This window comes from Geotrypetes seraphini, chromosome 11 (genome assembly GCF_902459505.1).
Source record: "Geotrypetes seraphini chromosome 11, aGeoSer1.1, whole genome shotgun sequence".
Classification (NCBI taxonomy): domain Eukaryota; kingdom Metazoa; phylum Chordata; class Amphibia; order Gymnophiona; family Dermophiidae; genus Geotrypetes; species Geotrypetes seraphini.
This window is the reverse complement of record NC_047094.1, coordinates 77,978,675-77,996,176: the sequence shown is the minus strand read 5'-3', so window position 1 is coordinate 77,996,176 and position 17,502 is coordinate 77,978,675. Positions and strand designations below refer to the sequence as shown.

The 17,502-nt window shown below is 45.0% G+C and overlaps 1 protein-coding gene across 7 annotated transcripts in view; it reads right to left on the bottom strand.

The window, feature by feature from the left end:
- IGLON5 (IgLON family member 5) overlaps positions 1-17,502 on the bottom strand; it is a 637,667-nt gene that overhangs the window by 181,661 nt on the left and 438,504 nt on the right. For all 7 annotated transcript variants that reach the window (XM_033964041.1, XM_033964043.1, XM_033964038.1 and 4 more), the window contains one exon: positions 5,511-5,743. In XM_033964041.1, the coding sequence (XP_033819932.1) occupies positions 5,511-5,743 (233 nt within the window). The remainder of the gene's footprint in view (positions 1-5,510; positions 5,744-17,502) is intronic.

Sequence of the window (17,502 nt, the reverse complement as noted above, 5' to 3'; positions counted from 1 at the left end):
TATGTGTACTTTGAGGAAAGGCGGGAGAGAGGAGATATGATAAGAGATGTTTAAATACTATCTAAATGGCATAAATACATATGAAGTGGGCACAGAATGGAGGTTAAGAGGTGATAGGCTAAGGAGTAATCTAAGGAAATAATTTTTGTAAAAAATGGTGGTAGATGCATGGAATAGTCTCCTATTATGGGTGGTGGAGACAAAGACTGTGTATGAATTCACGTGGAATCTCATAGGAAAAGGAGGGGATAGTGAATGCTATGGATAGGCAGACTGGATGGGACATCTTGTTTCTGTTTCAAACGCTTCTGCAAAGAGAAATGATTTATTATTTAAAAAGAACCATTAGTCTTAAAAATTGACATCTTTTGATAATTCTTATATTTGCACCAAAAGGCCTCACAACATAACCTGTTTTCATCAGGATCAACCTATTGGTAGTACGGCAGGATTAATCCTTTGGTGGGTCCTAGGCAAAGAAATAAACTGGCCCCCCTGGCTCCACCCTCAGTTATTTATCTACTGTTTGTTTACTTATTTACTTCTTTATTTCCACTTGATTTATTTTTTTCTTTATTTTGGGATTGGTGTATTAAGTGGTTTACAATGAGGTACTCAAGCATTTCCTCTATCTGTCCCCACAGGTTTACAGTCCACCTAATGTACCTGGGGCAATGGAGGATTAAGTGGCTTGCAGAACCATAACCTCAGGGTGCTGTGTTTGTAGATCTAATCACGATACCACACACTCCTACACCAAATTCAAAACAAACAACAAAAATCACCTCTTTGCTGACAACATCTCAAGCATTGCTGTAAGATTGGGATCAGCCAGTGGCGTAGGCAGACTGCAAATTTTGGGTGGGCCTGAGCCCAAGATGGGTGGACATCAAATTTTTCTCTGTCATGCCTTACTCCCACCTCAAAATATAAATACTCTAGCTAATGAGAATCGCCACGTTCTTTCAGCTGAAGACTTTCTCTGAAGGTGACCAGAACTCCCTTTTACCAAGCTTTGCATGCAACAGCTACATCCCTAAGCCACTTATGCTGGCATCTTCCACTTATTTAGTTTTCAGTGGCTCAAGAATGTTGCCACCAACTGTAAAGCTTGGTAGAAGGGAGTTCTGGCTATCTTTGGAGGAGGTCCTCAGCTGGGAATGCTTGGGGATCCCCACCAACTATACAGAAAGGTTCATGACTTGTGTTAGACATGCTAGGGTAGAAAATAAAGACGAGCCTCCCTCCCCAATCCCCGCTTCTCCATGCTGCCCCCCAAATTTCCTCACCTGCCATTATTATCACACTGACAAATCTTCACCATAGATAAAACAAGGGATCACAAAATAGAAATATGAAATAGAAAATGAATTGCTAACACTAAGAAGTTAAAACTTAGCATGCACTGCTGTACTAGAGAAATAAGTACAGAAATGAATTTTCTTTTCTACTGAACATTTGCTATGAACATTTTCCAAAGCTAACATATTCCATTTAAAACATTCAAAATAAAAACCTTTTTTTCTACCTGTGTTGTCTGGACATTTAATTTTTCCATCATGTTGGTTCAAGTTTCTCTTTTCTGCTGTCTTGGCTGTCTACTAATTCTTCTTGAAGTGGCTGTTGTCCATTTGTCTTTTCTCCTCACTCCTGTCCATTCCCTCAATACACCTGTCTTTGACATATTGATTGCTCCTTTTTAGCTCTTTCCTCTCTCTTTTTTTTTTCTGCCAGTCTTTCAGTTCAAATTTCATCCTCTTTCTCACCCATCTCCTCCTTTAAACTTTCCAGCTACCTATCAAATTTCCATCTTCTTCTCTTACCCAGTAGCTCTCCCATTTCCCATCTCACTCCTTCCCCAGCTCTCCCTTCCCTTTCATATTTAATCTACTCCCATTACCATATTTCTAACCTTTGTAATCACTATCCTCTTATTCATTTCCTTGCCACCCCTCCTCTCCCTCCTGGCCTCTCCCATATAGTTCTACCATTCCCAGGTTTTCCTCCCTCTACCCTTCTAGCCCAGGATCTGCTTATTCTTTCTCCCCTACCCATCCTCATAGCCTCTCATCTCCCTGTCCCTTCTCTCTTCCCTCCTGCCCTCTCTCCCATGGCCCAACACTCTCCCATTCTTTCTCAAACCTTCATCCTCTTATCTTATCCTTGGTGACTTCAACATTCATGCTGATGACCCCAATGACTCCTACACTTCCAGGTTTCTCTCTCCAACATCCTCATACAATCTCCAGCTGTGCTCCACCACCTTGACCTTGCCTTCACCTCCAAATGCTTTACCACCAAACTCAGCACCAGAACTCTTCCCCTCTCTGACCATCATCTATTAACATTCAGAACTCATCACCCTTCCCCTGCCCCCAGTCCTGGCCAATCATATATATTTAGGAACCTTCAGCCTATTAACCCTTACACCTTCTCCACTGCGGTCCCACTCTCCCTTCAACTACTATGTCATACACGTCTGTCAAAGAAGTTGTCTTCTCCTATAACACCATTCTCTCCTCTGATCTAGATACCCTCTTTCCTCCTATTTCATGTCCTGTAAGGCACGCCAAACCCCAGCCCTGACTGACCTCTACCATTCACTACCTGTACTGCTGTGCCCGATCTGCTGAACATCTTTGGCTTAAATCCCGCACACATGCTGATTTCATATACCAGATTCCTATTAAAATTCTTCGTCTGCCATCTCACTTGCCAGACAAGAATACTATGTCCATTTAACTAACTGTCTTAGCTCTAACCATCACCATCTCTTTGCCACACTCAACTCTCTACTCACAGTGCCCTCATCTCCAATCCCCTCTTCACTTTCCCCCCAGATGATGACAGAGATCTTTGACGAGGTTCGCAAGATTCACCTTGAGTTCTCAATCAGGTCACCTCTCCCATTTCTTTCAGCTGTCCATTCTGTCAACCACCATTCAACACCTGCCATCTTTTCTGAAATCACTGACGAGGAAACTGCACATCCTCTCTCCTTCTCCAAACCCACTATCTGCTTCTCTGTTCCGATTCTTACTCAGGGCTATCTCTCCCACTGTCATCCCTCCAATCTGTCAGATCCTCAACCTATCACTCTCCACTGCAACTGTTCTCAATGTCTTCAAACATGCTGTAGTTACACCTCTCCTAAAAAAAAACCCTCAATAGACCCCCCCCCCACATTCCCCTCCATCTATCGCCCCTTCTCCATCATCCTTTGCTTATCCAAGCTACTTGAATGTGTTGTTTACCACCATTGCCTGGACTTCGTTTATTCTCAAGTTATTCTTGACCCACTTCAATCAGGCTTTTGCCCACTCCATTCCATGGAAATTGCTCTTGCTAAAATCTCTAATGACCTGATCACCACCTACTCCTCGATACACTGTCCTCACTGGGATTCCAGGGTTCTGTTCTGTTCTCTTCTGGTGTCTTCTTATCTCTCCCATTGCATTTTACGTGTATGCAAGGATGGATCTTGCTCCACAGCTATCCCACTCTCCTTTTTTCCATATATATCCACTCCCTTGGTGCACTGATCTCCTCCCATGGTTTTCAGTATCACCTCTATGCTGATGATTCCTAGATCTACCTTTACACACCAGTTATCTCTATAGAAATCCAGGCCCGAGTCTTAGCCTGCCTGTCCAACATTGACACCTGAATGTCTCCACCATCTAAAACTGAATATGGCTAAGACCGAGCTCATTATCCACCTAAAACCAAATCCCCCCTCCCCCATTCCCTGTTTCGGTGGACAATACTCTCCTGCTTTCTGTCTCATCAACTTAGAACCTCAGAGTCATCTTTGACTTCTCTCTCTCTTCTTCTCCACTCAGATCCAACAAACTGCTAAAGCCTGTCACTTCTTCCTGTATATTATTATCAAAATCCAACCTCTCTTTCCAAGCCCACTACCAAAACACTTACCCATACTCTCATCACCTCTTGCTTACATTACTGCAACTTGCTTCTCTTAGGTCTTCCGCTCAACCATCTCTCTTCCCTTCAATCCATGCAAAATTTCTGCATGACATATATTCCGCCAGATCTACCACACATCACTTCATTAGTTCCACATCCATTTCCAAAAACAGTTCAAACTCCTCTTACTAACCTACAAGTGCACTCACTCTGCAGCCCCTCAATATCTCTTCACACTTATCTCACTCTATGCTCCTCCTGTGAACTCTGTTCATCGGGCAAGTTCCTCCTATCTGTACTCTTCTCCACTGCCAACTCCAGACTCCATCCCTTCTATCTTGCTCCACCATATGCATGGAATTGACTGACTGAGTCATTATGTCAGGTTTTGTCTCTAGCAGTATTCAAAAATAAGCTAAAAACTAACTTTTTGAGGCCGCTTTCAACTCCTAACTCCTACTGACCATAAAATTACCTATGTCCATCTTATCATTCTCTCTGCAAGAAACTTCCCAACACCTATAAGTCCTGTCTGTCCAATTTAGATTGTAAACACTTCTGACCAGCAACCATCTATTGATTGTTAAATGTACAGCGCTGCATATACCTTTCAGCGCTATAGAAATGATAAATAGTAGTAGTATCTGTCCATCACTCCCCTCTGCTCCTGGATCCATCAACTCCCTGTTTCTCCCCTCTCTACCTCCTACCTCTCTTTCCCTCTCATCCACCTTTTCTCCCTCTTTCTCCATCCCTTGTGCCCTAGGTCCAGCATCTCTCTTCCTCCTCCCTCCATGCAGCATCTCTCCTGTCCCTCCACCATCATGTCCAATATTTCACCCTCTCTATATGCACCACCTCTCCTCCCCTCCACTCTTCTGCCCAATATTATCTCCCTCCCTCACCCCTCCTCTCCCCTCTCCATGCAGCATATTTCTCTCTCCTTCACCACTTTGCTGCATTTCTCCCTTCCTCCCCTTCACCCCATTCCCAGCAATTCTCCCTCTCCCCCCCCACCCCTCTGCAGCATATCTCCTTCACTCCCTCATCTCACACCTCTTCATCTCTTCAAGGCCCCAGGAGCAATGCACCTGGACAGCACTGGTTCCTGTGCTGGAGATGAAATGGTGCTGACCTGCAACCCTCTTTTCAAGTTGAACAGGTCCCCAGCAAAGGCAGCGATCTCCACATGCTGCCTGCCACTGACTCAGAAGCCTCTCCTCTGCTGCGACTTCCTATTTCTCTACCTGGGCAGGACATAGCAGAGGGGAGGCTTCCGGGACAGCGGCAGGCAGTGTGTGGGGATCACTGCTGCTGCCAGGGACCCATACAACGTGAAAAGAGGAATGCAGGACCAAGTCAGTTCACCTCCAGCATGGGAGCACACCAGGTCCCCCTGAACCTTTTGGGCCTGAGGCATGTGCCTTCTTTGCCTGTCAATCAGGCCATGATTAGAAAAGGAAAGAACTGCATAGAATAATAAAAAGGACCATAAAAGAGCCACACATACTAATTTGCTATTGAATGAGACCTAAGAAATATTTAAGCTATCTGGAAGCCAAAAAAGTAAGACAATGTCTTACCCTGGACAATGAGGTAGACCTGGGAGGTGTATGGTCTGCTCCGGGTCTGGAAGGAGCAGGTATAGAGACCCTCATCATAGACATCCACATGGGTGATGAGAATGCTGTATTTCGTGTTGTTCCTGGTCAGCAGCTGCACACGGGGTTCTATCGACCACTTGTCGTTGCCTGCATACAGGATGCTGGAGCGGTTCAGCCACGCCACCTTGATCACCTGCTCGTCGATGGAACAGCTGAGGAAGTGAAACATGGGAGAGAGGGCTAGGAGATGTGGACTCTGGCAGTGTTGTATAGTAACTAAGTAAATGTAATTAGTTACTGTACTTAAGTAAAAGTTTTGTTACTTTTACTTGTAATGAAGTACAGAATAACATTTGTACTTTTACTTTTACTGAAGTAATAATTTCACCAATGTAAAAGACAGTTCCTCAGTAAACCAAATGAAACAGCAAAAACTAGGGACAGGATTTTGCTACTGCAAACCTTATCACACAAACAGCAAATATTCCCATCTTAAATTTTGCTGTTCATTGAATATAGCCTATATGAACAGTGGAGTTGGCCTGTGTTTAAACTGGTTACTGGTCTGCAGCCAAACAAAGCAGTGATGAGTTGGATCACTTTAAAGCAGAGATGAAGCTGAAGCTGGTAGCAATTCTTGGTGAACAGACATTGCAGTAGCAGTTACTTTTACTCTTTACTCAAGAAGTTCTTCATTATACATTTATTTTTTACTTAAGCATTAAAATATACATTTATTTTTACCTAAGTACTTTGACCAACACTGGACTCTGGATAGGAAACAACTTTATTTTGATATTTTCACTGTGTAACAGCATAAAACTACATATCCTGTTTCCTGCATTTTCAGCCGATGTCTTTTGCGTGGTGCTCTGGCATTGTCAACCCCTGTGTTTTATTGGAATCAGCAGTTTGCTAGACTCCTCTGAGGTTTCCAGCCTCACTACTTTACACTATGCATCGGACAGTTCTCCTATTTTGTCTACGGGGCTCATTTTCAAAAGAGAAAAACATCCAAAAATGGCACAAAGTGGTATTTAGGTGTCTTACTTGCCAGAATGTCTACTGCCATTTTTGAAATACACTTTTTAGATGGTTTTCTATGGTGTTTGTCTGAAGTGCATCTAAATCTCATGGAAGCGTGTTGGATGTGTGTTTTGGGTAGGATTAAGGTGGACTTATGATTTGGACACTTTTCTGAAATAATAGAACATTGCAGAAAATATCCAGGGCAAAGCTTGAACGTTTGAAGCGAAATCTGTTTCAATAACGAATAAGTGCCAAAAAGGTGGTCAAAATGGCCAGATGACCATTGGAAGCATGAAGGCACGGCCCCTCCCTATTCCCCCCCAGTGGTCTCCGTCAATGGAAGTATTCAAATCCAGACCCAAAACCCACTTATTTGAAGATGCTTTCAATTACAAACGCCAACCCACCTTCTAGCACCAATATCTGTCTTATTCCCTCTGTAATTCCCCCACCTGAGCACTGTGTAGTGACTACTGTTGTAAGCTTTTTTGAGAAGGGATTGTCTCTTCTATGTTTTGAGGTAGAGAATGACACGGTGACGGTTTACCCGCGGCCACCGCATTTAAGCCGCGGGTCACCGCCGAAAACGGGGAAGAAAACTAGCAGTCGCTGCGGTGACGGGGACAAGGCCATTCACCGACCGCGGAAACGGTGAACAGGTTTGTCCCCGCGGGCCAATGTACCCCCTTCTAGGAACCGCTATTTACCGCCCGACGCCCGATTCACCCCCCCAGCAGGACCGCTCGCACCCCCACCCCGAACGACCGCTCGCACGCGCTCCCACCCGCACCCGCGATCGGAGCAAGAGGGAGCCCAAGCCCTCTTGCCCGGCCGACTCCCCGACGTCCGATACATCCCCCCCCCGGCAGGACCACTCGCACCCCCACCCCGAAGGACCGCCGACTTCCCGACAATATCGGGCCAGAAGGGAGCCCAAACCCTCCTGGCCACGGCGACCCCCTAACCCCACCCCGCACTACATTACGGGCAGGAGGGATCCCAGGCCCTCCTGCCCTCGACGCAAACCCCCCTCCCCCCCAACGACCGCCCCCCCAAGAACCTCCGACCGCCCCCCCAGCCGACCCGCGACCCCCCTGGCGACCCCCACGACCCCCCCACCCCCCTTCCCCGTACCTTTGGTAGTTGGCCGGACAGACGGGAGCCAAACCCGCCTGTCCGGCAGGCAGCCAACGAAGGAATGAGGCCGGATTGGCCCATCCATCCTAAAGCTCCGCCTACTGGTGGGGCCTAAGGCGCGTGGGCCAATCAGAATAGGCCCTGGAGCCTTAGGTCCCACCTGGGGGCGCGGCCTGAGGCACATGGGTCCAACCCGACCATGTGCCTTAGGCCGCGCCCCCAGGTGGGACCTAAGGCTCCAGGGCCTATTCTGATTGGCCCACGCGCCTTAGGCCCCACCAGTAGGCGGAGCTTTAGGATGGATGGGCCAATCCGGCCTCATTCCTTCGTTGGCTGCCTGCCGGACAGGCGGTTTTGGCTCCCGTCTGTCCGGCCAACTACCAAAGGTACGGGGAAGGGGGGTGGGGGGGTCGTGGGGGTCGCCAGGGGGGTCGCGGGTCGGCTGGGGGGGGCGGTCGTTGGGGGGAGGGGGGTTTGCGTCGAGGGCAGGAGGGCTGCAGTGCAGAACATAAGCCTTTCATTAAGACAATCCTGGTTCGCTTTTCCAAGTTAAAACAATTAGAAAAATATTTCTGGAGTGCTGCAATAAATTAAAATTAATAGTGCTCAGAACCCCCAAGGTAACTTCAGGCATCATTTTGAAGCTGGGGGGGGCGGTCGTTGGGGGGAGGGGGGTTTGCGTCGAGGGCAGGAGGGCCTGGGATCCCTCCTGCCCGTAATGTAGTGCGGGGTGGGGTTAGGGGGTCGCCGTGGCCAGGAGGATTTGGGCTCCCTCCTGGCCCGATATTGTTGGGGAGTCGGCGGTCCTTCGGGGGGAGGGATGTATCGGACGTCGTTGGGGGGGGGCATCAGGCTTTCAGGATGGGGACAGACCTTCAAGGGGGGACAGTGCAGGGAAATCAGGGAATTTATATTAATTAATTTTTTCTCTGCGTGTTTTGTTTTTGTATAGTTATTAACTAATATTTAACTAAGTTTTAAAGAATGTTTCCTTTATACGTAAATAAAGAAAAGTGAATGGGATTGCAGTGGCGGTGACGGGGCGGTGAATGGGGTGGCAGTGGCGGTGACGGGGCGGTGAAGAGGATGGTGAGACGGGGACGGGGCGGTGACGGGGATGGTGAGACGGGGACGGGGCGGTGACGGGGATGGTGAGACGGGGACGGGGCGGTGACGGGGACCAATTTTTTCACCGTGTCATTCTCTATTTTGAGGTACAGGCTAGTAGTGCTATAGAAATGATTAGTAGTAATGGTCACTGACCCCTCCTATCCTCCAAAGATATGAATGAAACAGTACAAAGTAGCCTGTATGATAGCTTCAGATATTATGGCTAATCCTATTAGAGCAGCAAACAGGTCTCTGGAGTAGCCTGGTGGTCAGTGCAATGGACTGCAGAGAAGGGGACCCAGGGTCATATCCCATTCTAACTAGTACAATGAAAGTCCAACAGGACAAAAAACCCACAGGTACAAAAATACCCAAGAAACAGTAGGAACGAACAATAAACATTCCACGAAGGGTTTCTGGTGTAAAAGAGTCTTGTTTATTCCAGTAAAAGGACATATAAAAACTGTGGACCTGACACAGAACTGTGTTTCGGCAAATCAAAACGCATCAGGGGTCACTAACAAGAACATTGCCATTAAATATAACAAACATTGGTATTGGTTTTGCTATATTTAATGGCAATGTTCTTATTATGTTCTATTATGCTTTTATGTTAGTGACCCCTGATGTAGGCATTTTGATTTGCCGAAACACAGTGCTGTGTCGGGTCCACAGTTTTTAAATGTCCTTTTATTGGAATAAACAAGACTCTTTTACACCAGTAACCCTACTTGGAGTGTTCATTGTCCTTTCCCACTGTTTCTTGTGGGAAAGTGTAAGCTCTCCAAAACCTACCAAAATCCTACTGTACTGACATATAGGTGATACCTGCAGGCATAAGGGCTATTGTTGTGGTGAACATTTGGGTACAGTGGGTTTTTGGTAAGTTTTGGAGGACTTCCCATACAATGTAAGGGGGTTGTGGTGAGATGTGTACTTGGGACCTTGTTCACTGCAGTGCCCCCCTAGGATGCCCCACTCCATTGCTGGGATAACTATGTGGTCAGTCTACTAAGAATGATGGAATCTCCTACGTTCCAAGGTTGTTTTTGTGCACTTTTCATTTGGACTTTTTTTTTTTTTTTTTTTTTTAATGGATCAAAAAGATAGATGCACTGAGGACAAACCCATCTGGGAAATGGTCATTTTCGAAACTAAAAGACATTTCAAAAACAGTTTTCCTACTGGATTTTTGGATGTTTTCTGCAAAATGTCTAAACTTGGATTTAGATGTCATATTGAAAATGCCCCTCCACATCTCCCAAGAAGTCAGAGGAGATTTATACTTAGGTTTGGATTCTCTAAATGGCATTGTTTTTTTAGGTGACAGTAATGCCCAAACTCAGTATATAACACCAATGAAACAACATTTTTAATGGTTTCAAGGTGCATACCGGTGCCAGAATGCCTCCATAGGCACTTTAGGCTGCCTAACGCTACTGTGGGCGTGTCTAACACCAAAGTGGCATTAGGGGGCCTAAAGAACCTCCAGAGGCACAATCCACATGATAGGTAGGCGCCGGAAGTTTAGGCCAGGAAAACCCTGGCCTACACTTTTGGCGCCACAATTCTGTACCTAGCATTGTCACATGATTGACATGCAATCGGCGGCTGCTTTTAAGGTGGCCGCCGACAACAGCGCCGGTTACAGAATCCGGGCCCTAGTGAAGATGGAGCTCTTGTCCATCCATCTTCACATATAGATTTGCATATGTCTGTCCTGGATTATGCTGTTGTGAACACATTTTCCATGCCTTATCCTCCTCCATAAGCAAAATCCAAAAATCAGTTACATGGGTTTTTTGAAACATGCAGATCACCCCCACCTCTGTCTCTCAGGGTCCAGATGAAAACACAGCTCCTCTCTTAACCAGGCTTCCCAAGTCAGCAGAATTGAAATAAATGTTTATCTTTTCAGAAAGATTTGCATAAAAGAGGAATGTGAAGCACTACTATGATGTATCATATGCAGACCAAATTGCTATGGCATGGGTGGATAACCACGGTCCTCAAGGGCCACAACCTGGATTGTTAAGATTTTCACAATGAATATGCATGAGATTGATTTGCATGACAATGGTTCCACCGTATGAAAATACATCTCATGCATATCCATTGTGGAAATCTTGAAAATCTGACTAGGTTGTGGCCCTTGAGGACCATGGTTGCCCACCCTGTGCTACGGCATACATGAATAAATATTTTTATGTGGCTTGTCATTAAAGAAACTTCTGGAAAGCTTTCACACATTCCATTATTTGTTGCTCACAAAGTTTACTGTTACTCCACAGTTGGAATACAGTCTCTAGCCATTGGCTGTTCTGGATTCATAGGAGTTTGGGGTAAGCATGAGGGGTGGCAGTCCCCAAATGTGAGTGCTACTGCTGACCCAGTCGTTTCTCCCCTACTCCAATATGACTTCCTTTTATCTTGTCCCCCTCCCCCAACCCAACAAACTCTACCAGTGTCAGGATCCAAACTGCTCCTAGAAGCAGCATAGGCAGTTCATTTGAATATCACTTGTTTGCTTTTTTTAATTAAATGGCATTCATGCATGGGCTAAAGAAAATATATTGGCACAATAAATGTGAGAATTTTTCTAACTGCTTACCATGATGAGAAAGGCTTTTGTTATCAATGTATGGTTTCACCACTTGTGAGATACAGATACATCCCAATCACGAGCAGTGAGAAGAAAATATCGCAGTTGTTGACAGTCTCTTGTTTTCCACCTTACAGTAAAGCAATGGTTCCCAAAATGTGGTTTGGGACCCCAAAAGGTGTTATATCATCATCAGATGAGGTTAGAGAGACTGCTACTCCCCCTCATCTGCACCTCCACTGTCATTTAAGCCCAGTAGTAGCAGGCAACATTGGGCCTCTGAGTCAGTGAATGTTAACAAGCCCTGCTCCCTCTTTCTCTGTGGCCTTGCTGTTAGAATATAAACCCTTGTCAGTACTGGGATCTGTGAGAAAGTGAATATTCACAGGCCTTGATTCCTCCTCCTGTGTGGCCTTCCTGTTATACACTGTAGATTTCTTATTTTTAAATATTTTTGCTTCTGCTTTTAGCCCCTCCCTATTATGTGACCCTTCATTGTTATTTTTTTCTAAAAATTTTTGGAGTTCCACCCCCCTCTCCCACTGTTGTCTGTAAGTCTGTCTATTTTTTGTCAACATATGTATGAAAATGTTCCTGTTACCCCTTTTTATATTTGTAATTTGCTTTGAAACCATGTTATAAGCGTTTGCAACAAATTTTAATAAACATAAACCCTGGGTAGAGTTGCCAACTGGCTGTTTGACTGGCCAGGCCAACAACCAGCAGACCCTTTAAACCAGCAATTAAAATACGTACATTTTTTCTTCAGTCTCGGTGGCAACTGTCAGGCTGGCTCTCAGTGTCAGAGACCTTGACCTTCTCTCCTCCCTTAACGTCTTCCTTCTCCCTCTGCCCCACTCCCATTTTTTGTGGTTTGCTTCTGCTTTTTTTTTTTTTTTATTAAGTTGACGGTCATTTTTGTAGGCAGTTTCTAAGTTCCTCCCTAGTTCCTCTGTCCACTGGGCTCGTTGGCCAACCACAGGACCTCTGCTGCTGCGGCCCTTCTGCCTCTAGATATAACTTCCTGTTTCCTTCTTGTAGGCAGGCCATAACAGTAGAGACAGTTCATAAGAGTCAACCATTGCCAGCTAGACAGCCTGACACTCCTCAGCCACAGTGAATGACCACACCCAACCACAACGCTGACTGGCCGATACCTCTCTACTCTAGGCTTCCCCAAGTTGTGCCTTACCCTGTCCTCGAGCTTGTCTATTACAGCAGAACCAAACAACCAAAGAGAAGTTGGAATATGTACATTGGGGGGGGAGGGGGAGGAGGTCTGGTGAACTGGAGTAGTTTAAAAAAAAAAAAAAAAAGTGCTGTTTGGAAATAAATTTTTAATGCTGCGGGAGGGAGCATGGCTGCCACAGGTACTGGCCATGCAGGTTGTTACTAAAGCCAACTCTAGAAGTGCAGAGATAGTAGTATGCGATCATTTGTTGTTCTGGTATCCAGTGCTGTTTCTGGCTGCTATGTTTACTGATTGTTTTACTCGTGGTTGTGTGTTCCTTTGCAGTTGTCAATAAAGATAATTGAAAAAAAAAAAAAAGAAGAAGAAGAACTGGGGTGAGGTGGGGACCTGACAGCTGCCTGAATTGTGTGCTGCTTCAATATAGTGTTTTCAGTTGCTAGAGATAGGCAAGTTTCCTGGAGTTTTACAGAGCTAGCTGGTCCTTCACCATTGAAAATGTTGATAGTGAAACAGCATCCTCCATATACAGGACTAATTGGAGAACTTCTGCTTAGCTTAGAGGGAATAATGCAGGAGACCCTACAAAGACCCTACAAAAATAGAGAAAGGCAGGAAAGAGATACTGAGAACAAAGTAAATGGGTGACACAGTAGGTGAAACAAAGGACTTGGGGCGGAGCAAGGGAGGAACATGGGAGGGGCACAGGAGGAGCATGGGGCAGGGTAGGTGTCGGGTTTCTCTGTTAAAAAGTTAGCAACCCTATTACTGGGATCTGTGAGTAAGTGAATGTTCCCAGGCTCTGTCCCTTCTCCTGTGTGGCCTTTCTATTAGTCTGAAAACCCATGCACACACTGATACTGACACATAGGGACACATGCTGACTGCTGCTACTGTTATCACCATGCTACTGCTGCCTTTGTGCTTTGGGATAATTCAGGGACAAGGAAGAAAATGACAGAGGAGAGGCAGGAGAAGTCTTCCATTTTGTTTTAATTATCATCTGGGATCACATTAATTTTTAATTGTTAAAATGGAATCATATTGGATACAAGTTTGGGAAGCACTGCAATAAAGTATCGATTCCACAGTCCTACAGTATATATGTTGATCTCTAGCTATCCATTTTACAATATTTCTATTAGCTGTCCGAAAATATAAATGTCTCGGTCTTGCTCTCTGCCTGCCTTTGTCTAGAATAAAGATTTGAAAGGATGGGAGCAAAAGAGAGGAGAGAAGATATGAAAAAAGGGAATGTGATGACAAGAAAGGCGAAGGTGAAAATATGGAGGGAAGAATCCAGCTAAGGAGAGAGTTAGAAAAGCAAAGGAAATTTAATGACAACCCAACGAAGGGATTCTTAACCTGGATCTGTGCAAATGTAATTTTTAAAATTTTATATGGAATTTTTTCACCTTTATTACCTAAACATTTAACTCTCTTAAGTTTCACAATACCAGGAATACACATAAATTTAAATTGCTTTTCCCTTCTGTAAAAGGGATTAAAATCCTAGGTAAATTCTCACATTCCTTAGCCTATTCCTTGGTAAAAGTTTGGAACGATCTTCCCTCGAATATCAGAACGTCATTATCTTTATCACTTTTTAGGAGAAATCTGAAAATGTATCTCTTTCAGAGATTCTTAACTGAGGGCTGATCTAATTTATTGAAAATTGTTTTATATTATACTAGTATTTAAGCCCGTTACATTAACAGGTGCTAGAATAGATGTGTAGACTTTTAGCACAATGGGTCGCTGAGGCGTTTCTTTCTTTCTTACTTTATGTTTTTTATCTCTCTCCCTGCCCCCCTTTCCTTCTGTCTCTGTCCCCCTGTGTGTCTCTGTCTCTTCCCTAGCCCCCTGTCTTACTGTCTCTCTCCCTGGCTGTCTGTCAGTCTTTCTTTGTTTCTGTATCTTCTCCCTTCGCGAGTGTGGGGCAGTTGTAGGCGCGCAAGCGCACTCCTTCCGGCCACGGACATACGGAACACGCAGGTAGGAGTGCGCATGCGCCGCTTAGGGTTTTATTATGTAGTCATTAAGCCCGTTACATTAACGGGTGCTAGAATATATGTCTGTCTGTCTCCCTCCCACAGATTCTCTCTCCATAGCCTCCTTTCTCTGTCTGTCTTTCTGTCCCTCTCCCTGCCCCTGTGGCTTTCTTTCTTTCTGTCTCCCTCCCTCCCGCTGTCTGTCTGTAATTTTTTCCCATTTCCCTATGCAGCAGCATTTCCATCCCACTTCCCTATGCAGCATTTCCATCCCACTTCCCTCCTATCCCCCCCCCTTTCCTGTGCAGAAGCAGCAGCAGTATTTCCCTTCCCCTCCAAGTCCCTGTATAGCAGTAGCAGCATTTCCCCCACCCCCCTTTCCCTTCTCTTACCGCGATTTGTTCTTCTCTTACCTGCTCCGTTCGGCCCCTCCCCCTTCTTTTACTGCTGTTGTTCTGCTGATCTGGCCTGCTCTTGACCCTCCCACCGCCGACAAACCTCCGGGCTCCAGCCGCGTAGGCAGCACTTTAAACATGCTACTTCGCGGCCTTCTACTGCCGATTTCCTCTCCCGCATCTGTCTTCGATGATGTCATCAGAGACATGGCAGAGGAAACTGGCAGTAGAAGGGCGCGAAGCAGCGTGTTTATAGTGCTGCCTACGCCGCTGGAGCCGGGAGGTTTGTGGAGGGTCAACGGGCGAAGCGAGGCTGCTCTCAACCACTCGGTTGCTGCCACTGCCCTACAGGGCCGCGAGTGTGTTGTAGTCGTGCATGCGCACTTCTTCAGGCACGGACATACGGAACACGCAAGTGGAATTGCGCATGTGCGGCTTAGGGTTTTATTATAGAGATTCTTTTAAACTTTGTTAACCGGCTCGAGTCCTTGCTGGAATGATCCGGTATATAAACTGGAAATTAGATTATATTAGATTACTGCATGCCCTAAATCGGTAGTATGGAATGTTGCTACTCTTTGGGTTTTGGCCAAGTATTAGTGACCTGGATTGGCCACTGTGAGAACGGGCTACCGGGCTTGAAGGACCCAGTAAGGCTATTCTTATGTTCTTACTGCACATCTCTTTGAGGAATTTAAGTGCTCTCTGCCTATTTGGATGCCATTCTTGGCTGCAGGTACCTTTTTTCTGTCCCTGCTCAGCATTTATGAACACGAACGAGGGGCCTGTTAGCAATGCCTTGACTTGTTCCTCCTTATGTTCTCAGGGACATGTGTTTGGCTCTTCATTAACGAGTGTGCGAGCTCTAATGGGTAAACTGGGTGATGAGAGCTTACTGGTTCATGCTGAGATGTTTTGGTTTTTTTCTTTTATATCCCATGATTCCCTGTTATGAATGTGTTGAGACAGTTTGGCTCTCCCATTTGTCTGATGTTCTATACAGTATTAGGTTTTTTCCAGTTACTTGAGTTCTGCAAGTAATAACACTTAATGCTAAGGGTCTTATACTCCTAGAAAGAGACATTAATTTTTTTCAAGAAGCCCACATTCTTTGGGCTGACATCAATTCAGAGGGCATTCAGATTTCCCAAAAGAGATTTTGATGTCACGTATGTGCCTACTTGTGTTAGGGACCCATAGAAACTCAGTTTTACTTGGGTTCAGGCAAAGTTTGTTGTTTTTAGCTCATTCTTGAACTGATGCTAGACAGGTAACTTTTAACTTCCATTCTTCATGAAATGCTTTTGAATTCCTGCTCCTCTATGGTGCCTCACAGGGTGGCGAGGCAATATGAGTTAGGCTGTGTCTATGAGGACAAGCAGTAGGGCTAGATGGAGAGGGCAGCTACAAAGTCTTTAACGATAAAATTTTGTATAGTTGCTATCTTGCTCCTTCCCGGTTGGCTCCTTCTTTTACGGGTCTCTTGGATAGATGTTGGAGGCAGTGTGGCCAGTAAGACACTTTGATCCCTATTTGGTAGGAGTGCCCAAAAGCATGTGCTTTTTGGAAAATCAATTTAGAGCAGTGGTCTCAAACTCAAACCCTTTGCAGGGCCACATTTCGGATTTGTAGGTACTTGGAGGGCCTCAGAAAAAATAGTTAATGTCTTATTAAAGAAATGACAATTTTGCACAAGGTAAAACTCTTTATAGTTTATAAATCTTTCCTTTTGGCTAAGTCTTAATAATAATATTGTAATTTATAGCTAAAGAGACATTTGATCAAGAAACTGTTTTATTTTACTTTTGTGATTATGATAAATATACCAAGGGCCTCAAAATAGTACCTGGCGGGCCACATATGGCCCCCGGGCCGCGAGTTTGAGACCACTGAGTTAGAATAACTCGTCTTATGAGGATAACCCTACCTTGGAGTCCAGAGGTTTATTTATTGCATGAACAGATGCCTGATCTTAAAGAATTGCAGTAATTGCTAAGATTTGTTTAAATGCAGCCAAAATCACTTTAGCCTCTAGTTTGCAAACAGTTGATCTGTTACTTGTGAAAAACTGGTTGATTAAATGTGGGATATATATATAAAATGGACAAGTTCAAGGCTATTCAATTACACTGAAGAGCCAAATTTGCTGATGTCTTCTAACCTTTCTTAAAAGTTTTGGGAGCATAAGATTGGGGACACTTAATTTTGGAGGGATGGAAGGGTTTACAACATTTGCTTAGTTTGACTGGCAGATGTTTTTCTGTTTTGGTTAATAACCCTGTGACAGTGTGTTTTTTATTCTTATATTCTTGTTTGTTATATTTTTTTATTGGTTTGTGATTATCATTTAAATTTGGGGCTCCTTTTATGAAGGTACGTTAGCGCGCTAGCCGAAAAACTACCACCTGCTTAAAAGGAGGCGGTAGTGGCTAGCACGCGCTAAAACCGCTATCGCACCTTTGTAAAAGGAGCCCTTGATCATTTTTTTTTTCTCTGTACGTTATGCTGTTTTTGTTTT